The 26,744-nt window shown below is 41.5% G+C and overlaps 1 protein-coding gene across 1 annotated transcript in view; it reads right to left on the reverse strand.

Moving 5' to 3' along the window:
- The window catches only part of LOC139416164 (neurexin-2-like), a 968,379-nt gene that overhangs the window by 792,405 nt on the left and 149,230 nt on the right, over nt 1-26,744 (reverse strand). Inside the window, exon 3 of the mRNA XM_071164510.1 lies at nt 7,134-7,151. Within this exon, the coding sequence (XP_071020611.1) occupies nt 7,134-7,151 (18 nt within the window). The remainder of the gene's footprint in view (nt 1-7,133; nt 7,152-26,744) is intronic.

Consider the following 26,744-nt stretch of genomic DNA (forward strand, 5'->3'; position numbering starts at 1 on the left):
TCCAGATTGCCTCCTTCAACTCAATAAAGGAGAAATCCACATCCCCCTATAGAGGCGTCCCTCTTAAGCCTCTTAGCAACAACCGAAGAGTTTATCTGCTAGACCAGAGAGGGAACGAAGGAGAGAGGGAGGTAGGGAGGAAAGAAAAGGGAAAGGCAACATATTGGGAGAGCAAAATGTGAAGAAAGGGTAGGAATATAGATAGACGAGAGGGGGGGAACACTGGAAGATAAATGAAATTGGAACAGAGTGTGAGTGAATGAGTGAGTGAGTGAGTGAGTGAGTGAGTGAGTGAGAATGAATTACGGGTTTTGTATTCCTGACGGGGCATAAATTAAACGAGGAAAGACGGCAAAATGAAAGACAAAGCAATATCAACTCCAAATGCCCAATAACCCCTGGTCCTCAGGGAGATACTTAAAGACCATGTGCATTTTTTCCCCTTTCACTTCAAAACCACCAAAACACGACGAATGATGCACAACACATTACCATTTGAATACACTCAGGGGAGGGGAGACTTGGGGATTGAAACGAAATCCCTCCAAAAGCAGAGCCAATTCAAGCAGAGCATTTCCATTGTCTTAAATAGCTGGAAGTGTATGTATAGGGAATAGCACAAATACTATTTGAGAACAGTTAGAATCACATAATTAACACCTTCAGGAAATCATGTCAAATTGGAGAAAGATTGAGGTGTTATGCACTATTCTTTAATTGAATTTCTAGGGTATTAATCACTTTGTTTTGATTAAATGTGTCACCTGCTTCCATTATCACTATTTGCAAGTGAACAAGATGAAGTACCTGAGATAGCCTATAATGTATTCCAATGATACTGATCCAACAGGCAGCCACACACATGACCGGCGGCCATCTTAGCACAGGGTGGGCATCCGTCTGAGTGGCAAGGCTGCTGGACCGAGAGCCAGTGAACCCAACTCCTATTCAACATCAACTGGATCCGGGGACAATATACAATTCATGGACCTTGAACTGCCAAAGTCACAATTCATAATGTAGCGTTCAAGGCCACACACACACACACACACACACACACACACGTTGAAATGGTCACATTTAGAATTGCTGCTCACAAGTAGAATGCCAACTCCTCTGCCTTTTGACTGTGTTACCACAAAAGCAGAGTGTGTGTGTGTGTGCCTGTGTGTGTGAAGGGGGAATTAGGCGCCTGTGAGAATGGGCATGGGTTTACTTTGCTCTTCCAGGACAACAGCACTGTTAATCTCAAGGCAGCATCTGGGGTAGTCGATGGAGGGTAAAGAGTAGCACATCAATGCCTCCCTCCTAAAGGCTCTGCAGCAATTCAGCGGTACAGCGGGACGCCATTCAGGTCTAATTCTCCTGCTCTTTTCCGAGGCGGAGGGAGAGATACTGTCTGTAACTGGGTTTGTTGGCTTTAATTGTTTTCAAATCCTTCTAAATGAAAGCAGCCGGCGAAATGACAATGTAAGAAAACCAATATCACTGTAGGGAACAAAGGGAATGTGCCATAAACAAGATGAAAAAGATGTAAGCGTCTTGGTAGGCTTTTCAGATTAGACAGAGTAGAAGAATGGTGGTGGTAATCGTACTGGAACGTCATGTTGATACGGTACATGATACAGTATCATCATTTTACTGTTGTTTGAATCAACCGTTTTGAGATGCAGTCAATAGCACCCGTAAAACCTCAAGCTTTTTTTTCCCATAGGGGATTTTTAGAAACACTTAAAAGAGGGTCTGTGTTTTGTGTAGGCTTACCCTAGCGTGGCGTTTTGATAACCGTGTAAATCTCTCTAGGACAAGGTGACTTTTGTCAATATATTCACCTGTATTTACTCCCCCAAAATGAAATGCTAATTAGCTGCTAATGTAACTACATATGCCATGAAGATAAAGGTAAGAATCTCTGGATTAACTATCTAATGTTAGCTAAATGTAGTAATGAATACATAGGCTACATTTCGTTAAATTGACAATTCTGTGAACTGTTCTAAATTGACACAATACCTGTTAGCAAAAGGTAGAGACAAAGTGCAGGAGTTTTGTATGATGTCTACTTAGATGCTAATTAGCATTTTAGAATCTGAGTAACGAGAGCCGAATATATTGTCAAAAGTCACGCTGTCCTAGAGAGATTTATATGGGTATCAAAATGTCACGCCAGCAAAAGCCTACACGAAACACAGCCCTTATTTTAAGTGTTTCTAAAATCACCTATTGGAAAAATGAATGGTGGAAAAACAATTGGAAACCATTTCCCTGTTTGACAGCTAGGTTTTATGGGTATTATGACACCTCCACTGTGGGGCTCTATACCGTGTCATACTCATAAAGACATTCCTCTTTCTCTGTACTCCAAGCACTGAGATTAAATTTGTCATCTTTAGCTTTACACAATAAATACTTTACTGGATAGACAAAGCTTCAACTCATAGGTAGCTTGGGGGAAAAAAAGTTGGAATATAAATACATGTAAATATATAATCTTGGACAAGACATAATTCTCAGAAAATTTGAACAACACTAATATTCAAATGTAGGTTAATGCCCTTCTGACATCAGTACCTTAATATTCTCTTGTGTACTGTGTTTACGTCACTGTACCCTCACGGTAGACATATCTAGGAAACATTGGAGTTTCTGTCCAATTTTTATATATTTTCTCTGCAATAAGTACAAAATCCATAATCTGGTTTGGATCATCCAGACTGATCTCCCATAACTACAGTACAGTCCCCACTCAACCTATAATCCCATATCTCCACCAAACATCAAACTCCTATTTTGTTGCTGTATTTATTTTTCTCCCAAAGCTTATAGATTAACTCTGGGCCTGGATGTCCCAGAAAATAAAATATCATTAGCTTTAATCAAATTGATTAAGATCAGATAGAGTATTGGGATCCGCTTGGCACGTTCCTCAGCTCCAAACAGATAACTGGGGAACTTGTAGAGATTGCATCCTAGCTGTGGATTTACTGTGATTCTGTATGACTTGAACTGTCTCTGTCTCAATGTGTGTTTGGCTTTGTCTGACAATGGGCATACTATGGCATGATGCTCCGAAAAAAACAACAGAGATATATAAAAGCAGAAATGTATACGGTTTCTTCAGCATTCAAATTAGAGCATGTCTGCTCTATATTACCTCTTCCTGAGGTGAATACCGGCCCACTTGTAATGGACAAGTTTGGACACACCTATTCATTAAATTTTTTAAAATGTTTTTTAACTATTTTCTACATTGTAGAATAATAGTGAAGACTCCAAAACAATTAAATAACACATATGGAATCATGTTGGGTCATTGTCATGTTGAAAAACAAATGATAGTCCCACTAAGCGCAAACCAGATGGAATAGCGTGATGCTGCAGAATACTGTGATAGCCATGCTGGTTAAGTGTGCCTTGAATTCTAAATAAATCACTGACAGTGTCACCAGCAAAGCAACCCCAATACATAACACCTCCTCCTCCATGCTTCACGGTGGGAACTACACATGCGGAGATCATCCGTTAACGTACTACGCGTCTCAAAAAGACACGGCGGTTGGAACCAAAAATCTGCAATTTGGACTCATCAGACCAAAGGACAGATTTCCACCAGTCTAAAGTCCATTGCTTGTGTTTATTGGCCCAAGCAAGTCTCTTCTTCTTATTGTTGTCCTTTAGTAGTGGTTTCTGTGCAGCAAATTTACCATGTAGCCCTGATTCACATAGTCTCCTCTGAACAGTTGAGATGTGAGATGTGTCTGTTACTTCAACTCTGTGAAGCATTTATTTGGGCTGCAATTTCTGAGGCTGGTAACGCTAATTAACTTTTCCTCTGCAGAAGAGGTAACTCTGGGTCTTCCTTTCCTGTGGCGGTCCTCATGAGTGCCAGTTTCATCATAGCGCTTGATGGTTTTTGCGACTGCACTTGAAGAAACTTAAGTTATTGACATTTTCCTGATTGACTGACCTTCATGTCTTAAAGTAATGATGGACTGTCATTTCTCTTTGCTTATTTGAGCTGTTCTTGCCATAATATGGACGTTGTCTCACAAATATTTTTTTAACAAGGCACACCTGTTCATTGAAATGCACCTCATGAAGCTGGTTGAGAGAATGCCAAGAGTGTGCAAAGCTGTCATCAAGGCAAAAGGAGTAGGTGTGTCCAAAATGTTGAATGGTACTGTACGTAAAATGTATGCAGTCTTTGACTGTAGGTCACTTCGGATAAATATATATATTATATATAGTAATATATATATTATATTACTGTGACTGTTTAAGTGTATATATACACAGGATGGTTTTTATTGAATTATTTCCGTAAGTGAGGTACTTCCTCTGCCAAATCCAGGAAAAGGTGGGTTGTGGGGGTTGACTTAGCAGTGAAAACGGGTCAGTGTAAACCGCAGATCATCAATCGTTGCCCCCACTGTCTGCCAGAGCAGCTGACCAACCAACCAACAGGGTTCCAGGGGCACCTCGGTCCCCCGGACTTTCAAGGTCTTCCTGTATCATCAATCTCCAGCAACCTTTGAATGCACAATCACTGTCACTAATTGGACCAAAGATAGTGGCGGACCACAGCACTAAAAATAGGACAAAAACCTAGGAGCAAAGTGGATTCTGGCTTCCAGGCACGAATGAGACGATGAACCATTAGATATCTACCTAAAGTATCCGTGTCCTCCTCATACACAATACACGTCTCTGAGGGTACTTACAGTATTCACTTCTTAATTAAAACACCATGACTTGGGAAAACACAAATACCCATTACTTGGGGTCAGAGTTCAGACTTTATAGTTTTAATGTGTACCTTATTACTGCTATTTGAAAAAGACAATATTGGTAGCTCTGAACAAATAGACAACCCCGGAGCATTTTTTGGCATTAAAATCCCCACTGCTTGTGCAAATGCTTTGTAAACCCAGGGGTACTACAGCCACAAGCCTGCAGATTAGAATTGCCTTTATATTAGCCAATAGCTTTGCATCTGGGACACACCTAGGACATCAGACAAGGGCAATTTTCACATTTAAATCGCCCAAAAGCATCCATAATAAAAAAGTAAGCCAATTATCCCTAGACCAATACAAAATGTCTGCACGGTCCAAAATCTGTAAAAAAAAATATATATAATTCTAAGGAGCATGTGAAATGACAAGACCAAATTTAAAATCCCTACCCTGTGGCATTCCATTCCTAGCTAGTCTCTTAGCTGTAAAAACTCAGGACTGCTGTTCGCTTAATCACTGAAGTGGGACTATACTGTCTCTGTTGGCTATGATGTCTGATGAATGTTAATGGGTACCCAGGCCCCCCCATGGCCCTCTGACTGGTTGGCTGGGCCCTCTGCTACTCTCCTGATTCCTCTCTGAGAGGCAGTTGTGGTGGGCAGAGCTCTGCCGTCCGCCCCCGGGGCCCTCGGGGAGCTGTGGTAGTCCCTCTGGGGCCAGGGCATGAAACAGACCGCCACACACCATCGCAGCATGGGTCAGCGCTCTGCTCCTCCGCATCAAGATCACCGACACACAAACACACAGCGAGGGAGCTGTCCGCCCCTTCCTAACCCCTTGCACGGTCAGAGAGCGGCCGCACTAGAGTGAGGAGCCGTCAGAGCGCATCAGCCGGGAACGTAGGAACGAACGGTCGCAGTCCCTCGTCGTCCACCCCCACCGCCACCCTGACATTTTTCCATCAAGGGCTTCAGCGCTTCCGACATGTGACCCAGTCGTCACGCCAAGCAGGCTCGCGCACACACACACACAGGAAGACAGGCTTGTGATCCATGGATTTAAACGCAGCGGGAGAATGTCAGCATCAAACAGGGTATGTTATACAGCCCTGCTCACTCTGTCTGCATATCAAACCCAGGTCACAAGAGTTTATGGGTTTGTCGGCAACAACTGAGAAAAGACAACCTGAAACATGCACACATTCTCTCTGATTCCGAGATACAGCAGTGGTATTAAAACAACTGCAGAAACTCCAATTCATGTTTTGGGGAAAAACTTTGGGCAGGGTGTGTTTCTATAGCGCTTACCCTGCGAACTAACCCCGGCCCGGGAGAGGGGTAATCCATCACGCAGCGTTTCTGATAGGGGGAAACACGGCACCGCCCTCCACTTCCCCGTCCCCATCCCCGTCTCCCAAACCTTGCACTCACCGCATGCGGCGAGTCACGGTCGGATTAGGCTGCCTAGAGTCAAACGCGTCTGGAGCGCTGTGTCTGGGGAGCCATCGGTAAACGCTTTGCTGCACTACCTCTGTCTGACTGATCCGGTTTATGTTCCTTCATTTCACCCGGTACTGCTGAGGAAAAGACATGCAGGCCCAGACAGACAGGGAGCTAATGCTTATCTTCCTATACATATGTGGGATCTTGATTTGAACCAGTTTGCTACAGCAGGAAAATAATCCTACAGAAACAGGAAATGTAAGGTATTACGTGGATAATAATGTTTGGACATTTTTGAGGGGTAAATATATTTTTCCAACTTTACATTTGCATTTACATTACAAAGTTGTCCTGCAGCAGGGTGATCAAATTAATATCCTACATCTGTACGTTCAGCTGAGCTGTGAGCTGGCCTAGCAACAAGCTCCAGGGGATGATGTAGCCCCAAGGGGCCTGACTGGCAGCCCTGCCTCTTACCCTCTCTCCCTCACTGGAGACGATAGTGGAGGGAGCTGGAGGGGAACGAGAAACCCTTCCATCTCAACGTCTCATTAGCACCTGATGATATTCATATAGCACTCTCACTCCCAGGTTCAATCACTCATCACTTTCAGAAGTGCCAACCATTTCACATATAAGAGTACAAAGTACCTACTGAGAATCCATACGTATCGATAGATCAAATAAAACTATCAAAAGACGGAAGAAAAGAAGGTGTCTTCGAGAAGAATAGGAAGTGTAACAGAGAAATCACAGCTTTGGTTCCATTTTTAAAGCAGCGTAATTTAGGCCCCCGGGAGTCACCATAACCGCAGTCCAACCACACTGACAATGCCCCTCCCAAGAAGGAGGCTACAACAGCATCGTAGAGCAACCAACGTTGGCATCCAACATGGACGCCAAAAATCATAGAAGAAGCCATCGTAGGTCTGTAGGAGCAAAACAGTAGGCTTACCTTCGACAGCATACTCTTCTGCTTCGTAGAGGCCCAATGAGGACAGGAAGGAGAGAGAGGGAGAGAAAGAGAGACAAAACACATAGATTAGATAAACAGCATCTGACATTATTCAAATGTGCAGATAAATGACATATCCTGATGTTATCCACTGTCACAGAAGAGGTCATTTGCAAGCAGAGAAAACACAATTTGATTTATAATGATCTATCCAGGTCAAATTAAATCCTATCTTCCCCCGTGACTTGAGTTATATTGCTTGAAAAAAAAAAACTGACGAATTGTGAGACTGGGAATCTGAGGCCCTCTTTCAGTGGCATCCATCCATTGTAAGACGATCAACTGCAAACGCATGTCAAATATCACAGTAGGCTTAGGTCTGGTGATGGGAAATTCGATGCAATACCTTAACCACTCTGTTGCAAGAGCAGTGACCCCAGTTACAAGAACCTACCTACCGAACGGAGGCATCTCTCTCCAGTTGCATCATCTAGAGAGAGAGTGAAGGAAGCCAGTGCTATAAACAGCCCCCCCCCCCCCCCCCCCAGGCTACCATAGACTAGCTCCTTTAATGTCAGCGTGGGGAAAAAACACACTGCTTATCTCGGATCATCATCATGTATCCACTACAGATGTGTGCAAGGAACCTCTAGCCTCCTACTGCATCAAACCCTATGGAGAGTTAAATATTGTCATACTTTACTTGAGACTGCTGGGCCCGGGCCTTAGCGACGGTTCATTATATCATAATCAACATAGTTTTTTTTTCTGGTACATTGTGTGCTTGTGCTGTCATTTACTATTTATGGGAAACTGTCAAGGATTTTGATTGCGAATTTCCATTTGAGTCAGTGCTATAGCAGTTAGAACAGTTAGAACAGGGTAAGAGGTCAAACTGGAATAAGGAGTTGGGGAAATGTCAAACAAAAGTATAATCCACGTATTTCTCATGTATGTACTCCATGTAGAGTATGGTGAGCCGACCAGAAAGTGCTGTTTACCAGCGTTTTTAGTATTCAGATTTCATGACACCGGGCACGGTGGCCATTTAAGAATCTGCAACGCGCCATTCAGGCGCCAGCGTGGTCGCTCAGTGAGTGGCCTTCTGAAAACGAGGTCACTCACTGCGTGTCTCATTCACAAAGTACACGTTCCTCAAAAGGCTTTCTTCTGCCTACCTCCAGTATAATAATTGTGACCTGATCCAAACCAATGTTTTCAGTTAGTGGGCTTTCTTTGCTAGACACCAGCTGTCCGACACTGGCTTGATCTGTTCCACAATTATGATACTGTAATGTATGCAGTGTTTGCTATCTACGCAGAGCTGCTTTTCTCAAATGCATCTTTTCTGTGTCATTCAATGATTGGCTGTACATGTATATTTCATTTTCCCAGACATAGGTCTTCTCATAGAATAATATTTCATATACATTGCGAACACAACAAAGAGCCTGGGTGGGTTGGCTGGCAACTCCAGCTTAAAAAGGCAATCGATGCGCGCGTTTGACACCGGAGCAGCCCTTAGACCTCCATCGCCTCACCCTATTGATTCTCCAATTAGAACACCCACAATGCCACTGCAATAGGCTGTAAAGCAGGAAGTCAACAGAGCAAACAAACCCAGACACGGCTAGCAGATCGAGAGCGAGGCATGATTACACATCAGAGATTAAGCCCGGGCCATAAGCTGTGAGGACCTTGTTTGTCAAATGTAATGATTGTTATGATCTCCGGACTTGGGTTCGGTCCTTCCTCCTTCTCCTCCCCTCACCCCCTCTTCTGCTCTCATCCCTCTGTTTTGGATGGTTCTTAGCCTTGACTAGACTATCTTTTAGAGACACACTCGGCGAGAGCCTCTGAGTCTGTGTTCAAAGCAGGCAGAGCATGAAAGAGACGGCTCCCTTTTTTTCTCCCCAAATCCACGATTCATTTCTCAAGTAATTATGGGGCCTGTCTAAAAATGTTCCTCAGAGATGGTTAATGTGGATTGTATCCCGCTGTCCAAAAGTGGATGGAGCAGCAAGCCTCAGTAGGCTTTATTTTTCAAAACGGCAGAGTTAACATTGCTTAGGGAATATCTGGGAATTTGATTTGGGAATGAAAGTGAAGGATCTGACAATAAAAGATGAAGATAGTCATACAAAAGCTCTTACTTTAGGAGGCTGTGTTCCCCCATTGAGAATAGTAAGGGATAAATAAAAAGCCAAGCAGAACATCATTCCTAACACGTCTGCAGCGAATACAAATGCATTGTGAGTAGATAAGTCTATGCCCTTTAGGGATTGGACATTCCATTGGATTTTGACTCTATATACGAACATTACATTACAATTTTCAGGTTAGAGACCGTGAGATAGTGTATGTTTTTATGATACCGTTCCCACAACACCAGAGCTAGACGCTCTCCCTCCCCAGAGAGGCGATAGCATGCTCCCTCGAGAGGCCTTCCTTCCACCAAACGATTAAGATCATTAATTGGCAAAAAAAAATGCTGTGTTTATGGTCTGTTTTATAGACTCAGGATGACTCGGTGGCTCTCTTGGGCTTTGGAACGAGACTAGAGAACACATTTTGGATTGAACAGGGAAAAAGGGAAACGCTAAGCCGTAGAGTATTTATGGAGAATAGAGCAGAAAAACCTACATTTCTCTGCATTTATCCCTTTTGTCCCATTGATATTTTCTGCTAGTCTTGACATAACCAATGCTGCTGTGCCTATATTACCGTGTGTTCCATTAGGTAATGGATACATACTAGCTCAAAGCATTCTGCTCCATTTGCTAATGGCTTGGAATGCTACTTCCTGATGTTGCGCATTCACTGCTGCAACCTGATTGGCTGAACGCGATATGGTGTTTCATAAGGAAAGTATGCATATTTCTCGCAAATAGGAAAGTATGCATAGTCTTCTCGCAAATAAAGAAAGTTGAGGAAGAAATGTAAGCTTTTGCAGCATGAACGGAAACATTTTAGGGTACGAACCGGTCGACAGGGGAAATGAGTGTATTGCCAGCTGTATACAATGCGTTTGGACAGTAAGATGAAATGACTCAACACCGTCATCTGCCAGCCTTTTGGGCTTTCCTTTTTGATACTTAAATATCTAGTGCTTTATTTCTCCTCCACACTAGCTAAGTTTTCATCCAATTGGTGACAGATTTCCATGTGAATATTCTAAACATTCTATTCATAAAAGCATATGCACATTTTCCCACCAGTGTTTCCATCAAATTGACCATTTCCGGATAAAAGGCAGTGCATGATGATGTAGCGCACATAAAAATACCTTTTGCGGTTAAATTCCCATGAACCGAATAAAAAATGAAATGTGATTTGATTCGAAAAATACCAGTCAAAATGGGTTTCCATCGCATTTTCACCTCTACTGATGGTTTTCTCACTGGGGAAAAAAAAGTGTGTTATATAGGTTATATAGTGAGTGTGCCCCATCTGGTATTGGCAAGTGGGGTCTAGCCAACAGCGCAGTCTGCGCTCTGTTGCCTAGAGCACACGTATCGCCTACATGATGAGATTATTATGGACAAAAGAGCAAGGTAAATTTTTTTGGGGTGTAACATCGATTATCAGGTCACCAGAAAAAGACCCTCAATACTTATTGGACGGAACATCAAGCTCACGCACTTTCAACGAGTCGTAGTGGGAGGACCACGCAACATGTCATCGTGTGACTCCAAGTTGACTTCAATATGACGGTTATTATATAAATATTTGCACATAAAAGCATGTCCACTGACAATTCTCCATGATTCCTTTTACCGACACAAAAAGATCCCACCATGTCTAGGGTATTTGGTTTTGTCGACATTTGGAAAGTTCACCGAAAACATGAATGTTTCCATCAGGCAGTTCAAAAAAAATGTGTATCCGACATGTACTTTACTCAAGTAAAGATTGGATGAAAACCCGGTTACTAGCAGACATTTGAAATAGGGGAGTCAGAAGGGGACATGGCTAGAACAACAGAGCCCAGACTTGATTTGACAATAGGACTCAATTGAGATCTTTCTTTCTTTTTTTTCCACTCCCCAAGCCAAATGAGTGTGTACAACACCACAAACAAATGCAAAAGGCTAAATGAAATCAGAAAGCTAGACATTGGGCACAAAGTGAACAGAATTCAGAAGCAGGCTGTTAATAAAATAAACGTCAGCCTAAGAGGGGGGAAGTTCGATTTTTTTAACCTTTCTCCCAGAAGCGTTAGAGGAAAAAGAGAGTTATGTCCTGCCTGGGTTATAAATTTACTATGGAGAGTGGAATACCTCTGTAAGAAATTAGTTGACTCTCAATCACTGTTCTTCTACTTTATACAGTATAGAAATCACACAATGAACGTGTGATGAAAGTCAAGAACCAAGTCATATAAGCATAGTTCTAGCTTAACAAAGTAATTGTTACCCAGAAGGACGTTTAGCGTCACCAAGGCTGCATTTACACAGACAACCAAATGCGGATATCCTTTTTTACTAATTAGTTTTTTGCGAATCACATTAGACCTTTTCACGTCATATTTTTTTCTGAGCTGATTGGTCAAAAGACCAATTAGTGAAACAAATACAGTGGCAAGAAAAAGAATGTGAACCCTTCGGAGATATCTGGATTTCTGCATAAATTTGTCATAAAATTTGATCTAATCTGCATCTAGGTCACAACAGTAGACAAACACAGTCTGCTTAAACTAATAACACACAAACAATTATACGTTTTCATGTCTTTATTGAACACAACGTGTAAACATTTATAGTGCAGGGTGGGAAAAGTATGTGTACCCTTGGATTTAATAACTGGTTGACCCTCCTTTAGCAGCAATAACCTCAACCAAACATTTTCTGTGGTTGTGGATCAGACCTGCACAACGGTCAGGAGGAATTTTGGACCATTCCTCTTTACAAAACTGCTTCAGTTCAGCAATATTCTTGGGATGTCTGGTGTGAACTGCTCTCTTGAGGTCATGCCACAGCATCTCAATCGGGCTGAGGTCAGGACTCTGACTGGGCCACTCCAGAAGGCATATTTTCTTCTGTTGAAGCCATTCTGTTGTTGATTTACTTTTGTGTTTTGGGTCGTTGTCCTGTGCGTCGCCCAACTTCTGATGAGCTTCAATTGGCGGACAGATAGCCTAACATTCTCCTACAAAATGTCTTGATAAACTTGGGAATTCATTTTTCTGTTGACGATAGCAAGCTGTCCAGGCACTGAGGCAGCAAAGCAGCCCCAAACCATGATGCTCCCTCCACCATACTTTACAGTTGGGATGAGGTTTTGATGTTGGTGTGCCTTTTTTGCTCATCACATAGTGTTGTGTGTTCCTTCCAAACAACGCAACTGTAGTTTCATTTGTCCACAGAATATTTTGCCGGTAGTGCTGTGGAACATCCAGGTGCACTTTTGCAAACATCAGATGTGCAGCAATGTTTTTTTTGGACAGCAGTGGCTTCTTCTGTGGTGTCCTCCCATGAACACCATTCTTGTTTAGTGTTTAACGTATCGTAGACTCGTCAACAGAGATGTTAGCATGTTCCAGAGATCTCTGTAAAGTCTTTAGCTGACACTCTAGGAGTCTTCTTAACCTCATTGAGCGTTCTGCGCTGTGCTCTTGCAGTCATCTTTTCAGGACGGCCACTCCTAGGGAGAGTAGCAACAGTGATGAACTTTCTCCATTTATAGACATTTTGTCTTACCGTGGACTGATGAACATCAAGGGTTTCAGAAATACTTTTGTAACCCTTTCCAGCTTTATGCAGGTCAACATTTCTTCATCTTAGGTCTTCTGCGATCTCTTTAGTTTGAGGCATGGTTCACATCAGGCAATGCTTCTTGTGAATAGCAAACTCAAATTTGATGAGTGATTTTTTATAGGGCAAGGCAGCTCTTACCAACATCTCCAATCTCGTCTCATTGATTGGACTCCAGGTTAGCTGACTCCTGACTCCAATTAGCTTTTGGAGAAGTCATTAGCCTAGGGGTTTTTTTCCAACCTACACTGTGAATGCTTAAATTATGTATTCAATATAGACAAGAACAAAACAATAATTTGTATGTTATTAGTTTAAGCACACTATGTTTGTCTAGTGTTGTGACTTAGATGAAGATCAGATCTAATTTGATGACCAATTTATGCAGAAATCCAGGTAATGTCAAAGGGTTCACATACGGTTTCTTGCCACTGTATATCAGAATTGGGATGCCTGTGTAAACATCCAAAGATGATATTTCCCCACAGCTCAAAATTCTTCCCAGATACACTGTATGTTTCATAGGTGGTGGCATCTTGAGGGGTTTGGGGTGGGTTAAGTGTCAATTTCACTTCCCTACTCATTATACATAAGACTACAGTGTCACGCCCTGGTCAAAGTATTTAGTGTTTATCTACATTTATTTTGGCCAGGCCAGGGTGTGGCATGGGTTTTTGTATGTGGTGTGTTTGGATTGTAGCTTAGTGGGGTGTTCTAGTGAAGTCTATGGCTGTCTGAAGTGGTTCTCAATCAGAGGCAGGTGTTTATCGTTGTCTCTGATTGGGAACCATATTTAGGCAGCCATATTCTTTGGGTGTTTTGTGGGTGATTGTCCTTAGTGTCCTGATGTCCTTGTTTTGTGTTAGTTTACACAAGTATAGGCTGTTTCGGTTTTCATTACGTTTATTGTTTTGGTAGTGTTTGTGTTTAGTGTGTTTATTCATTAAACATGAATCGTAATCTACACGCCGCATTTTGGTCCAATCCTTGCTACACCTCCTCGTCCGAGGAGGAGATAGAAGAAAGCCGTTACATACAGGGTGTTGCTGTGGCAATCCTGTTCCTTTACCCAGGCGTTGAAGACGCATGCCAGATCTTACAGCACCTGGATATGTATTTTAAGTATCAGCTAACTACATCATATGTTGTAGCAATCTGTCAGATGTCACAGCCAATGACGTGGCACGCAAACATTGGTTGATGCATGCAACATCTGAGCAGGGGAACGCGACCCATGTCATATGATGTGATTAGCTGATGTTAAACACCTATCCAGGCGATGTAAGATCTGGTATTTGCTGCAATTTAGTTGGACAGGAACTCGACCCATGACTGCTCACACTGGTGTAATGGCTGGTGGGGGCAGCAGGAGGTGGTTGGTATGTGTTAGAAGCTTTTGCCATCAAACCCCATGTCTTGTACTGAATTGATGAAAATATGCCACATCCAAAAATCCATGGTCTGTGATTGCTCTGCAGTACCTTGTAGTCTATGCATAACACACAATAGCACTAGAAGCTTTTAGTCCTTGGTCAGCTAAGGAGCAGAAGCACTGAGGCCCACACTCACTGTGGGAGTTCACACCAACACTACATACCCTAACAGCACACATACAAATAGGGCACACACAAACACAGCACAGCCCCATGGTAGGCCACACACACAAAGCCCACCAGAGACCTGCTACAACAAAAGCCACTCAGAGGAAAGTGCTAGACGGAGGGTTTCAGAATGGAGCTACCAGTACAAGATGTCACGTGGGGAAGCATAGAGTTAGCCATGAATGTTCTCCCTTTCTATCGGCAAAGGAGACCGAGAAACACTAAGCCACAAGGCTATGAAAACCCACCCTTAAATGTTTTGAAATATAATGCTAGCATAGTTGTACTTTAACAATCAAACACAAGGCTAACAAGTGATCTCCTTCTTATAATTCAACTTCAAATACTAAACCTTATTATTTTAGTACTGCTGTGTGACTCATTCTTTCTCCTTTACTGGAGACAGTTTTCAAGGATTCTATTTTGGCCAGCTGTGTGTCAGACAGAGTATTGAGAATTCAAGAGGAGAGAAGCCTCTCCCAAGGTTATTTGACTTTACTTTAGCTAGAGACACACTGCCAAGGTAGATGACAGCAGTGTTAGTCGCACTGAGACAAGAGCACACACACACAACACATGCTCACACATGCGTGCACATGGACACATTGGTTGCTGTCAGACCTTGGCCATAGACTGCCTACACGGTAAGGAAACCAAAAAGTACATTTCATAATTCAGAGGAACTATCTGTTTAAGTAGGCCTACACAATATGTGTCACATGACACAAAAATTGATATATACTGTTTGATAAAATGTGTTTGAAATAATCTTATGTTTGTCATTGGTTTCACATTGTGTCACTGGTGTTACAGTGTGTCACTGGTGTTACATTGCGTCACTGGTGTTACATTGCGTCACTGGTGTATGGCATATTGGTGTTCTAGCATCAGAGTTGCCCAATTTTATTGAATATGTTTTTTGTATCTACCTAATTGTTGCCACATTCATTAGTAAACATTTGAAGGATATGATCATTCCATTTTTAATGATTCAACCTCAATTATATTGAATGTTACAACAACAACAAAAATGGTATAAATGGCAAAATGTCAGACAATAGAACTTTACACATGCATGTTTAAAGTAAATTATTACTAATCCAAACAATTTCTTAGTATTATCATGAACCTTTTCTGTCTTTGATTATATATTCAATTTAAAGACAAATTACATTATAGAAAGTCTTAATTGTCATCTTAAATATAGGTAACACCAGTGACAAAAAGGCAGCACAAGCATCTTTTTATGTTATGTAGTAAAAATATTAAAATGTGTTAAGCTGTCATTTATGTTGATTTATGTTAAGGGGTTAACTATTATCTGGCTATAAGTTTTGATAAAAAAAATAAATAATTACAATTTGTAAAAGTTGGCTGTTCAAAAAGCCACCATTTTCATAGAATGACCCTTACAGTATATATAGTATACAGTTCCATTCAATTTTTTAAATGGTACCGGGCTACTTTCAGACGAGTCTTGTGAGACTTATGGGCATCCTAGAGCAAAGCAAAACAACCGACATGTACATGTTCGTGATAGTCTCAACTTTCCATTGACGGGTCATATTCTTTGTCATTTAGCTGACGCTCTAATCAAGTGTGTAGTGTGTAGTGTGTAGTGTGTAGTGTGTAGTGTGTAGCCCAAACTGTTCGGACGCTACAGACAGAAGTTGGCAGATCGGCGGTACTGACTTCAGACGAGTCCTGTGAAGCAAAACGTAGAACACCACAGACGTTTTTGTCAGATGGACCATTTTCGGGAAAGTCTCACAGTCCAACAAACACCGCTGTAGCCGAGGCCTCCTTCCGCCACAGATGTGGAAGACCGTCGTGGGCGGATGCGGTGGATTGAGACCAGTGAAGGCCGGTGGGAGGAGCTATAAGAGGACGGAATCATTGGAATGGTCGGAATGGAATCCATGGAATGATTTGAAACGCATCAAACATATGGAAACCACGTTTGTCATCGTTCCTTTTACTCCATTCCAGCCATTACAATGGGCCCATCCTCCCATAGCTCCTCCCACCAGCCTTCACAGATTGTGCCGCAGCCCATGCAAAAAAAACTGATATCTCTAGCTCAAACAGACGGATTTTGAAGGGGATTTATTATTATGCTAATTAGATGTATGTGGGGGGGAGGTATCGACTCCAGGGGGTTAAAGAGAGAGAGAGAGGTTTAAACAACAGAGATTCTACTGCAGGGCCTAACAGACAGTGGGAGCGCTGACTCATATGGCAGTATCAGAGGTCAAGAGGAGGTGAGGGAGGGCTAATAACCAGCGAAATGACTGGAGAAGTGCCTCATCTCCTGGTGTCGCACCAGTGTATAAAAAAATAACAAAGTTAGGGGACAGAGTAAAGACAATGCTTGGCACAAAACCAGACACACAACCCCACAGGAACAAGGTTATTATTAAAGAGAAAGGTTACAGTGAGAAACAGAGATGAGGTGAGCACGACCCTCACGCACGCACGCACGCACGTACGCGCACACACACACACACACACACACACACACACACACACACACACACACACACACACAGATAGTATCAACACTGTTACACTTGTCACCTTCCTTTTAACACAAGCTTTCATGGTGGGAAAATCCACTGAGTCATCGAAGGCATATCTAACTATTCATACACTAGAAGGTGAAGGAGTTACGAGATTAGTGTTGGGAATTAAATTGTCTATTTGAATCATTCTATAAAACTAACAAGGAAGTAACAGAGCACATCCCTTTAACTTGAACTACAGTACATGAGGCACTAAATAGACTGAGAATAACTCGGATGCAGGAAGTTCTTTTTTTATCAAGGCGCTAACAGTTTTCAGTTGGGGAGAAGAAAGCAGAATAAACAGGACGGCTGCAGAAACGTTTCCCAATTAGACGTATGATAATTAGGCGGGATGGGATCGCGTGCATGAATTAGAGTCGTCTGGGGAGAAGATGGAGCAAAGAGGGTGAGGGAAGCAGTAAATGGAGGAAAACGGGAATATTTGTAGTCTGTCATTAACTGAGAGGTAGCAAACCATCTGGAGGTAAATGGTACGGTAGTTAAGTGTTGTAAGAAGTGCACTTCAAAAGTACAAAAACAAGTATCGAAGAAGCACTTGGGCAATGTTTCTGTTTGTTGACAGTACAGCAGGATCATTTGGGAGAGGGTGTTTTTCCAAAAGGCTGGAAGACAGTATCAATATTTGGGGCCATGTTCAGCGTCCCCAAAGAGAGTAAGAGAGCCAGCACATGTGTGTTTGCACGGACACATTAGCAAGCTGCCGGAGGTTTTGTGTGTATGCGTGTGTGTCTGAAAATGAGCAAGCATGCACACAAAGTGTGTGTGTGTGTATGTGTGTGTGTGTGTGAATGTGTCTACACGATTTAACCAAGCAAGCATTTCCCTGGCTTGAGAGAGAGGGCTATACATGGAATTGTAGCTTACATAATGACATTTGACTTTTCAACTTGGCTCATTTTTCGGTAGACTGAACACTTATTTGATTTCTAGTATAATATCATTCATTTGTCGTCGCCTTTAAAAAGCTTGTTGATGGCCTGCTCTGTTGAGAAACAGATCCATTTGAGACCGCACTGAAATGTTTTGCCCTCTCTGTCCAGCTTTTGAAGCCCAGAGAACAGCTTCTCTCCCTGACATGGTAGATGATCAGTGTAAAGATGAAGAGGCGTTGTGGTGGGACTTTTTTTCAAAACGTCTGCCCGCTTTGAGAAGTTGTCACTCGCTGCTACATTGGCAGGTGACACAGATGAGATAAATGCTGTCAACCACAGCAGGAGTTGGCATCATGATTGAGAATCCTTCCATCCTTGCTGCAGAGCCACGGGAGTGTGAAGAAGTGTGTTAACAAAATAAACACTCCTGCAGCTTTGAGGTGATGACAAGAGCAGTTGAGGTGGATAAGGGCTAGGTCTTGTGAAGAAAAAGCAACGTAATAATGTTTGTTTTACCGTGGAAAACTGTAATAATGCTGGCTTTACAACAGTATTTCCTTAATCCTGCTTTAGAAATGACCTAGATAAGTTCACTCTGTCGCTTTTGTCTGGTCAAAATCCCCCACTGATTCCTCCAAAATGAGCCAAATGAAAAAAAGAAATGTGATTGGATTAAAGAATTATGTAAGGACAATTGCTGAATGATGGAAAATATTGGTATTACTGGATGTAAAAGCCATAACTACAGTATAGAATTTTGATTACAGACAAGAACTGAGCTTTGTGAAATATTCCGGCTTCATAAACTCTATCCATAAACGATCAAAGAGTCCATGTAGCATGTTAAACGTAAATGAGAAGCTCTATTCATAAACTACGGGCACATTTGGCAGCTGGAGTGGAATTTCAATGCAGATATTCTACAGCATCTTTCCACTGACTAGAACAAAAGGCAAACAACAAAGAATGCCAAAGAAGAGAAGTTGAAAGAACAAAAGAGTTGTGGCTTCATATCAGCATGTCAGTCACAAGGAGGTCTGTGAAACTTGTTTGCTGCTTTCCATCCATCACACATGTAATTAGTGAAAGAAGGCCTAATTGCACTGGTTCATCAACCTCCCACTGAGGGACAGGGGGAAGCAGCACAGAAGTCAGTCACACTCAAATGAGGACATTAACCCATACAGTACAGTGCAGTAACACATTCCTGCAAAAACAGTGTTTCTCCTAGGATCTATTTCAGCAGCAGTGGAAAGGTTAGTGTGGGTAGTGGGCGTGGCCAATGGCCCGGTTTTAGAGCAAATTTCCCGCAATTCTGCACATTTTGCCATGGGGCAGAGAAGACATTTGACAGTTTTGACACTAGAACCGCCAAGATGGTCAATATGACCATTTAAAATGTTGCATTTTAACCTTTTCATACGTGAGTTCCAACCTAAGTATGTAAACTTCCGACTTCAAATATATATCTATTGTTTTTAAAATATATTTTCCTTTATTATTTTCCCCTAACCCTACCACCCCTCCCATAATTGAAGTAAACTAATGGACAACAACACTTAGGCTTCTACTTCCAACTTATTCTGTACACATTTTACAATAGTTATCATTTGTTTGTTTTTTGTCCCATGCTTCAGCTCCACTCAACCCCTTCCATCTATCTCTAAACACCATCCAGCTCTGATTTCTATTAGTCTTTTCTTAACTTTGCAGAGTTAGCGCCAGTTAAATGTTGCAATTATTCAGAGATTCCAGAACCTGTGACCAAAAACAAGCTACATATGGACAGTACCAAAACAAATGATCTAATGGTTCTGTTTCTTGGGATGGTTGTATCCCCCATATATATATAACCCATATATATAACATATATATAACCCCATATATATAACATTCTATTGGTTGCTAGAATTTTGTATAATCATTTAAATAGAAAAACGTTACGCTTTGAATCCGGCGTCGTTTATTTTTTTCATAAACCACGTGTCATGGAATCGGTACATCGAAAATCTCCAACTATTTTGCAATCCATATGGTACATTTTTTGGTCCTTTAACCTAAAATATATCAATTGATTAAAAAAAATACTAACACACACACACACACACACACACACACACACACACACACACACACACACACACACACACACACACACACACACACACACACACACACACACACACACACACACACACACACACAGTGTGTGTATGTATATATGTGTGTATGTATGTATGTATAATTTTAGTATATGATATCATAAATAGTACTGGTGGAGTTATGTCACACATGCAGCTAAAAAAAATATATGTAAATGTCTGCTCTATTCAAAATTACAACCAACTAATTGCAGCATTACCGCAAAAATGGAAGAGGCAAGTGGGGGAGACAGCAAGGAACTTGTCTGTTTCCCTGCATTAAAGACTAAAATTGGCTAAAGAAAATCGTGATGAATATAAAAGTAGACCAGTTTCATTAACCACAATATTTGTTGTAATATTTGTTCCGTCTTTTCTGGTGGATTAACTGAAATAGCAAACAACTTTCTATGGCTTTCATTTTCCAATAACCCTGAAGTGACAGGTTATAATCTGAATAAAGGGGAAAACATAGGGTGAGACATTCTTATTATTCTGCTAGAGAACCAGTTCGGACTAAATCCTTTAGCGAGAGGTTTAATGCTTTAATATTTCATTATTTCTGCCCTCTGAAATCATATTCATTGTATACATTGGCCTTTAGAACTCTAGAACAAATATACATTTGAATTGGGACAGAATATAATAGAACAGAATATCTACACAACAGTATACAATTAGGCCTACGACAATTTTATAAAACAATATAAAAGAACAGATATCTAGTCTGCTCAAAACGAAATATTGGCTACCTATGTCAGGAAAGCGAAAGCTGACCCGCCGCACAGACTTTAGCCATGATCCGGGACATGGAAGAGAGAAAGTCTGATGGAGACATTGAATCTAATGCAGGGAGTGAAGTCTCATGGGTGTGCGAGAGCTCTTCCAATGACCCTGGCTCTGACAGTGATACAGAGATGGCCCCAAAGCAAAATAATGTGTTTGGGGACATCCACTTCAAGACCCGTTGGTCCAGATCAGGCCTCTGCGTCGGCTGATGTTTCAGGTAAATCTTGCCTCTTTTTTTGCCTAGGCTTAGAGATGCTCAATTGTTGGGCTGACTTACTGCAATCTCATTTACAAGAAAAGTGTTTCCCAATATCCTATAACCCATATAGGCCTACGCCCAGCTAAGGTGCAATAGCATAAAATAATAAAAACAGCATCAGAATAGAATACTATTGTTATTATTTTCGTTTTAATTATTAGCCAAATGTTATTATTATTATTATTATGAGAATAGTATTATTATCCTCATTGTTGGCCTGTCACTGCTATTGCTGTCTATAATTAGCCTATTACTGGAATGAGGCTATTATCAGCTTGCAATTGTTGTTGTAGGCCTAATTGTTTCTATAATTAGGCTATTTTTATCATCATTATCATTAGCAGCTTATTTTTTTTAAATCATTAGGCCTTTAAAAGCAGAACATAATGTGGGCCTGTACTGTGTACGCAAGCCAATTGCAATGTTATGCAATATTGTAATTGTTGTGTGTGAATGGGGGATTTGCCCTGATTCACATCTGTATTTTATGAAATATACTATACTAATTTGGCTATTATCATTGTCAACAGTGCCGAATCCACAACCATTGCCATCTGCGCCTCTACCATCCACAACAGTGCCCAGACTGCAACCACCTGGCAATTGGCTCCAAAAAGGATACAATTTGCTGACCAATATTGTGGGGTTTTGTCTCTGTATTTCAGTGTTATGTATTTTTTATTATTCCATGTTAGGGCATATTCGGCCATCTGATTCAATACATTTTTTAATTGTATTTTTTACAAATAGGCTAACTAAGTTTCAATTATATATACTGAACTACATTTTCTGGTTGGCTAATTGGGGCTAAGCATTCTTCAAAGAGACTATGTCCCGCATTGATTCAGGTAGATCATGAGATTCCTGCGATTTGTCAAGAGAGAGACCTGAAGCAGACGTCTCCAAGAAGACACATTTGCCCTGGTTCCCGAGTTGTGGGTGAAATTTGTTGAGAACAGCATCGCCTGCTTCGAGCCTAGTATCGAGCAGATGTTCAACACAAAATCCCGCTGCCGCTTTACTCAGTACATGGCAAACAAACCAAACCAGGTTTGGTATAACGTTTTGGCTGGCTGCTGATGTGAAGAGCAAGTCCATGTTGAACAGTGTGCCATACCTGGGAAAGGAGGAAACGTGAAGTGGTGTAAAGTACTTAACTACAAATTCTTGAAAGTACTACTTATTTTTTAAATTTTTTGACCAACTTTACTTCATTACATTCCTAAAGAAAATGATATAATTTTTAGTCCATACATTTTCCTTGTCTCCAAAAAGCGGGACAGGAAAATTGTCAAATTCGCAGACTTATCAAGAGAACATCCCTGGTCATCCCTACCGCCTCTGATCTGACGAACTGACTAAACACATGCTTTGTTTGAAAATTATTCCTGAGTGTTGGAGCATGCCCCTGGCTATCCGTAAATTAAAGTCAACAAGAAAATAATGCTGTCATGTTTGCTTAATATAAAGATTCTGAAATGATTCATACTTTTACTTTTGATACTTAAGTATATTTCAAACCAAATACTATTAGACTTCTAATCAAGTAGCATTTTAATGGGTAACTTTCACTTTTACTTGAGTCATTTTCTATTAAGGTATCTTTAGTTTTACCCAGGAATGACAATTGGGTACTTTTTCCACAACTGGAAACACGGAGACCTGGTCAGACTAGGAGAGCATGTGGTGCTGAAGATGATTGATCCTTACCTGGGAAGGGAAGAAACATCACTACGGACAACTTCTTTACCTCAATTGACCTCGCCAAAGCACCACTCTCCAAAGAAAACAGCCTGGTGGACACAGTAAACAAGGCAAGACGGGAGCTGCCCCCCCTCCGCCAAGGAGCAGGCGGAGCTGTTCAGCAAACAGGTGCTAAAAAAAGAGATTGCCACGCTGACCATTTACCAGGGTAAGCAAGGAAAGAATGTCTGCCTCAGCACGATAAACCCAACTGTTACCATTGAAGGAGTCCAAAACGCAAGGTCTGAGACAGTTACCCACTACAATGCAACAAAGGTAGAGTTAAAGTCGGAAGTTTACATACACTTAGGTTGGAGTCATTAAAACTCATTTTTCAACCACTCCACAAATTTCTTGTTAACAAACTATACTTTTGGCAAGTCGGTTAGGACATCTACTTTGTGCATGGCACAAGTCATTTTTCCAACAATTGTTTACAGACAGCTTATTTCACTTAACTCATTGTATCACAATTCCAATGGGTCAGAAGTTTACATACACTAAGTTGACTGTGCCTTTAAACAGCTTGGAAAATTCCAGAAAATGATGTCATGGCTTTAGAAGCTTCTGAAAGGTTAATTGACATCATTTGAGTCAATTGGAGGTGCACCTGTGGATGTATTTCAAGGCCTACCTTCAAACTCACTGCTTCTTTGCTTGACATCATGGGAAAATCAAAAGAAATCAGCCAAGACCTCAGAAAAACAAGGGTAGATCTCCACAAGTCTGGTTCATCTGTGGGAGCAATTTCAAAATGCCTGAAGGTACCACGCTCATCTGCACAAAAAAGTAGTATGCAAGTATAAACACCAAGGGACCATGCAGCAGTCATACTGCTCAGGAAGGAGATGTGTTCTGTCTCCTAGAGATTAACGTACTTTGGTGCGAAAAGTGCAAATCAATCCCAGAACAACAGCAAAGGACCTTGTGAAGATGCTGGAGGAAACAGGTGCAAATGTTTCTATATCCACGGTAAAACAAGTCCTATATCGACATAACCTGAAAGGTCGCTCAGCAAGGAAGAAGCCACTGCTCCAAAACCACCATAAAAAAGACAGACTACGGTTTGCAACTGCACATGGGTACAAAGATCGTACTTTTTGGAGAAATGTCCTCTGGTCTGATGAAACAAAAATAGAACTGTTTGGCCATAATGACCATTGTTATGTTTGGAGGAAAAGGGGGAGGCTTGCAAGCCGAAGAACACCATCCCAACCGTGAACCACGGGGGTGGCAGCATCATGTTGTGTGGGTGCTTTTCTGCAGGAGGGACTGGTGCACTTCACAAAATTGATGGCATCATGAGGGAGGACAATTACCTGTATGTGGATATATTGAAGCAACATCTCAAGACATCAGTCAGGAAGTTAAAGCTTGGTCGCAAATGGGTCATCCATATGGACAATGACCCGAAGCATACTTTGTGAAATACCAACCAAATACCAAAGTTGTGAAAAAATGGCTTAAGGACAACAAAGTCAAGGTATTGGAGTGGCCATCACAAAGCCCTGACCTCAATCCTATAGAAAATGTGTGGGCAAAACTGAAAAAGCGTGTGCGAGCAAGGAGGCCTACAAGCCTGACTGTTACACCAGCTCTGTCAGGAGGAGTGGGCCAAAATTCACCCAACTTATTGTGGGAAGCTTGTAGAAGGCTACCCAAAACATTTGACCCAAGTTAAACACTTTAAAGGCAATGCTACCAAATACTAATTGAGTGTATGTAAACTTCTGACCCACTGGGAATGTGATGAAAGAAATAAAAGCTGAAATAAATCACTCTCTCTACTATTATTCTGACATTTCACATTCTTAAAATAAAGTGGTGATCCTAACTGACATAAAACAGGGAATGTTTTACTATGATTAAATGTCAAGAATTGTGAACAACTGAGTTTAAGTGTATTTGGCTAAGTTGTATGTAAACTTCCGACTTCAACTGTATATATTTTTTTCTTACTGTGTTCACATTGATTCTTTGTTTACACTAGCATTGTGTTGTGTAGCCTATAGAACTTGCAAGTATGCTTTTAATTTTAACACACATTGTATTGTTTTCCAGTGTATACGAACGACTAATACACTTTCATTCCATTTGAAGGTGGGCTCGGATGTGGTGGACCAAATGGTGCAAATGTACAGTGTCAAAGGCGGTACCCAAAGATGGCCAGTGTCAGTGTTCTACAACATCCTTGACCTGGCTCGCATAAACGCGCCCAAGGCCTGCGCGGGGGGAGGGGGGGGGAGTTCCCCGGATGGAGAATACGCTTCAACTAGCAAAAAGAGCTCCTGTTTGGGCTAGGGTGCAGAATTTTCACTTTTGGATGAAAAGCATGTCCAGAGTAAACTGCCTCCTACTCAGTCCCAGATGCTAATAAATGCATATCATCAGTAGTATTGGACAGAAAACACTCTGAAGTTTCTAAAACTGTTTGAATGATGTCTGTGAGTATAACAGAACTCACATGGCAGGCAAAAACCTGAGAAAAAATCCAAACAGGAAGTGGGAAATCTGTGGTTTGTAGTTTTTCAACTCAGCCCCTATTGAAGATACAGTGGGATATTGGTTATGTTGCACTTCCTAAGGCTTCCACTAGGTGTCAACCGTCTTTAGAGCGTTGTTTGATGCTTCTACTATGAAGGGGGGCTGAATGAGAGGGGAAGGAGTCAGAGGTCTGCCAGCAGTCACGAGCTCAGTCACATGAGCGGTAGCTCCCGTTCCATTGCTTTTCTACAGACAATGGAATTCTCCGGTTGGAACCTTATTGAACATTTATGATAAAAACATCCTAAAGATTGATTCTATACATCGTTTGATATGTTTCTACGACCAGTAATATAACTTTTTGGAATTTTCGTCCGACCTTTCCGCTGGAAGTTGCACACGCGTTTCGATTTGTTTACCAAACGCCCTAACAAAAGGAGGTACAGTGCCTTGCGAAAGTATTCGGCCCCCTTGAACTTTGCGACCTTTTGCCACATTTCAGGCTTCAAACATAAAGATATAAAACTGTATTTTTTTGTGAAGAATCAACAACAACTGGGACACAATCATGAAGTGGAACGACATTTATTGGATATTTCAAACTTTTTTAACAAAGCGAAAACATAAAAATTGGGCGTGCAAAATTATTCAGCCCCTTTACTTTCAGTGCAGCAAACTCTCTCCAGAAGTTCAGTGAGGATCTCTGAATGATCCAATGTTGACCTAAATGACTAATGATGATAAATACAATCCACCTGTGTGTAATCAAGTCTCCGTATAAATGCACCTGCACTGTGATAGTCTCAGAGGTCCGTCAAAAGCGCAGAGAGCATCATGAAGAACAAGGAACACACCAGGCAGGTCCGAGATACTGTTGTGAAGAAGTTTAAAGCCGGATTTGGATACAAAAAGATTTCCCAAGCTTTAAACATCCCAAGGAGCACTGTGCAAGCGATAATATTGAAATGGAAGGAGTATCAGACCACTGCAAATCTACCAAGACCTGGCCGTCCCTCTAAACTTTTAGCTCATACAAGGAGAAGACTGATCAGAGATGCAGCCAAGAGGCCCATGATCACTCTGGATGAACTGCAGAGATCTACAGCTGAGGTGGGAGACTCTGTCCATAGGACAACAATCAGTCGTATATTGCACAAATCTGGCCTTTATGGAAGAGTGACAAGAAGAAAGCCATTTCTTAAAGATATCCATAAAAAGTGTCGTTTAAAGTTTGCCACAAGCCACCTGGGAGAAACACCAAACATTTGGAAGAAGGTGCTCTGGTCAGATGAAACCAAAATTGAACTTTTTGGCAACAATGCAAAACGTTATGTTTGGCGTAAAAGCAACACAGCTGAACACACCATCCCCACTGTCAAACATG

This window comes from Oncorhynchus clarkii, chromosome 9 (genome assembly GCF_045791955.1).
Source record: "Oncorhynchus clarkii lewisi isolate Uvic-CL-2024 chromosome 9, UVic_Ocla_1.0, whole genome shotgun sequence".
In the NCBI taxonomy this organism is placed as follows: Eukaryota; Metazoa; Chordata; class Actinopteri; order Salmoniformes; family Salmonidae; genus Oncorhynchus; species Oncorhynchus clarkii.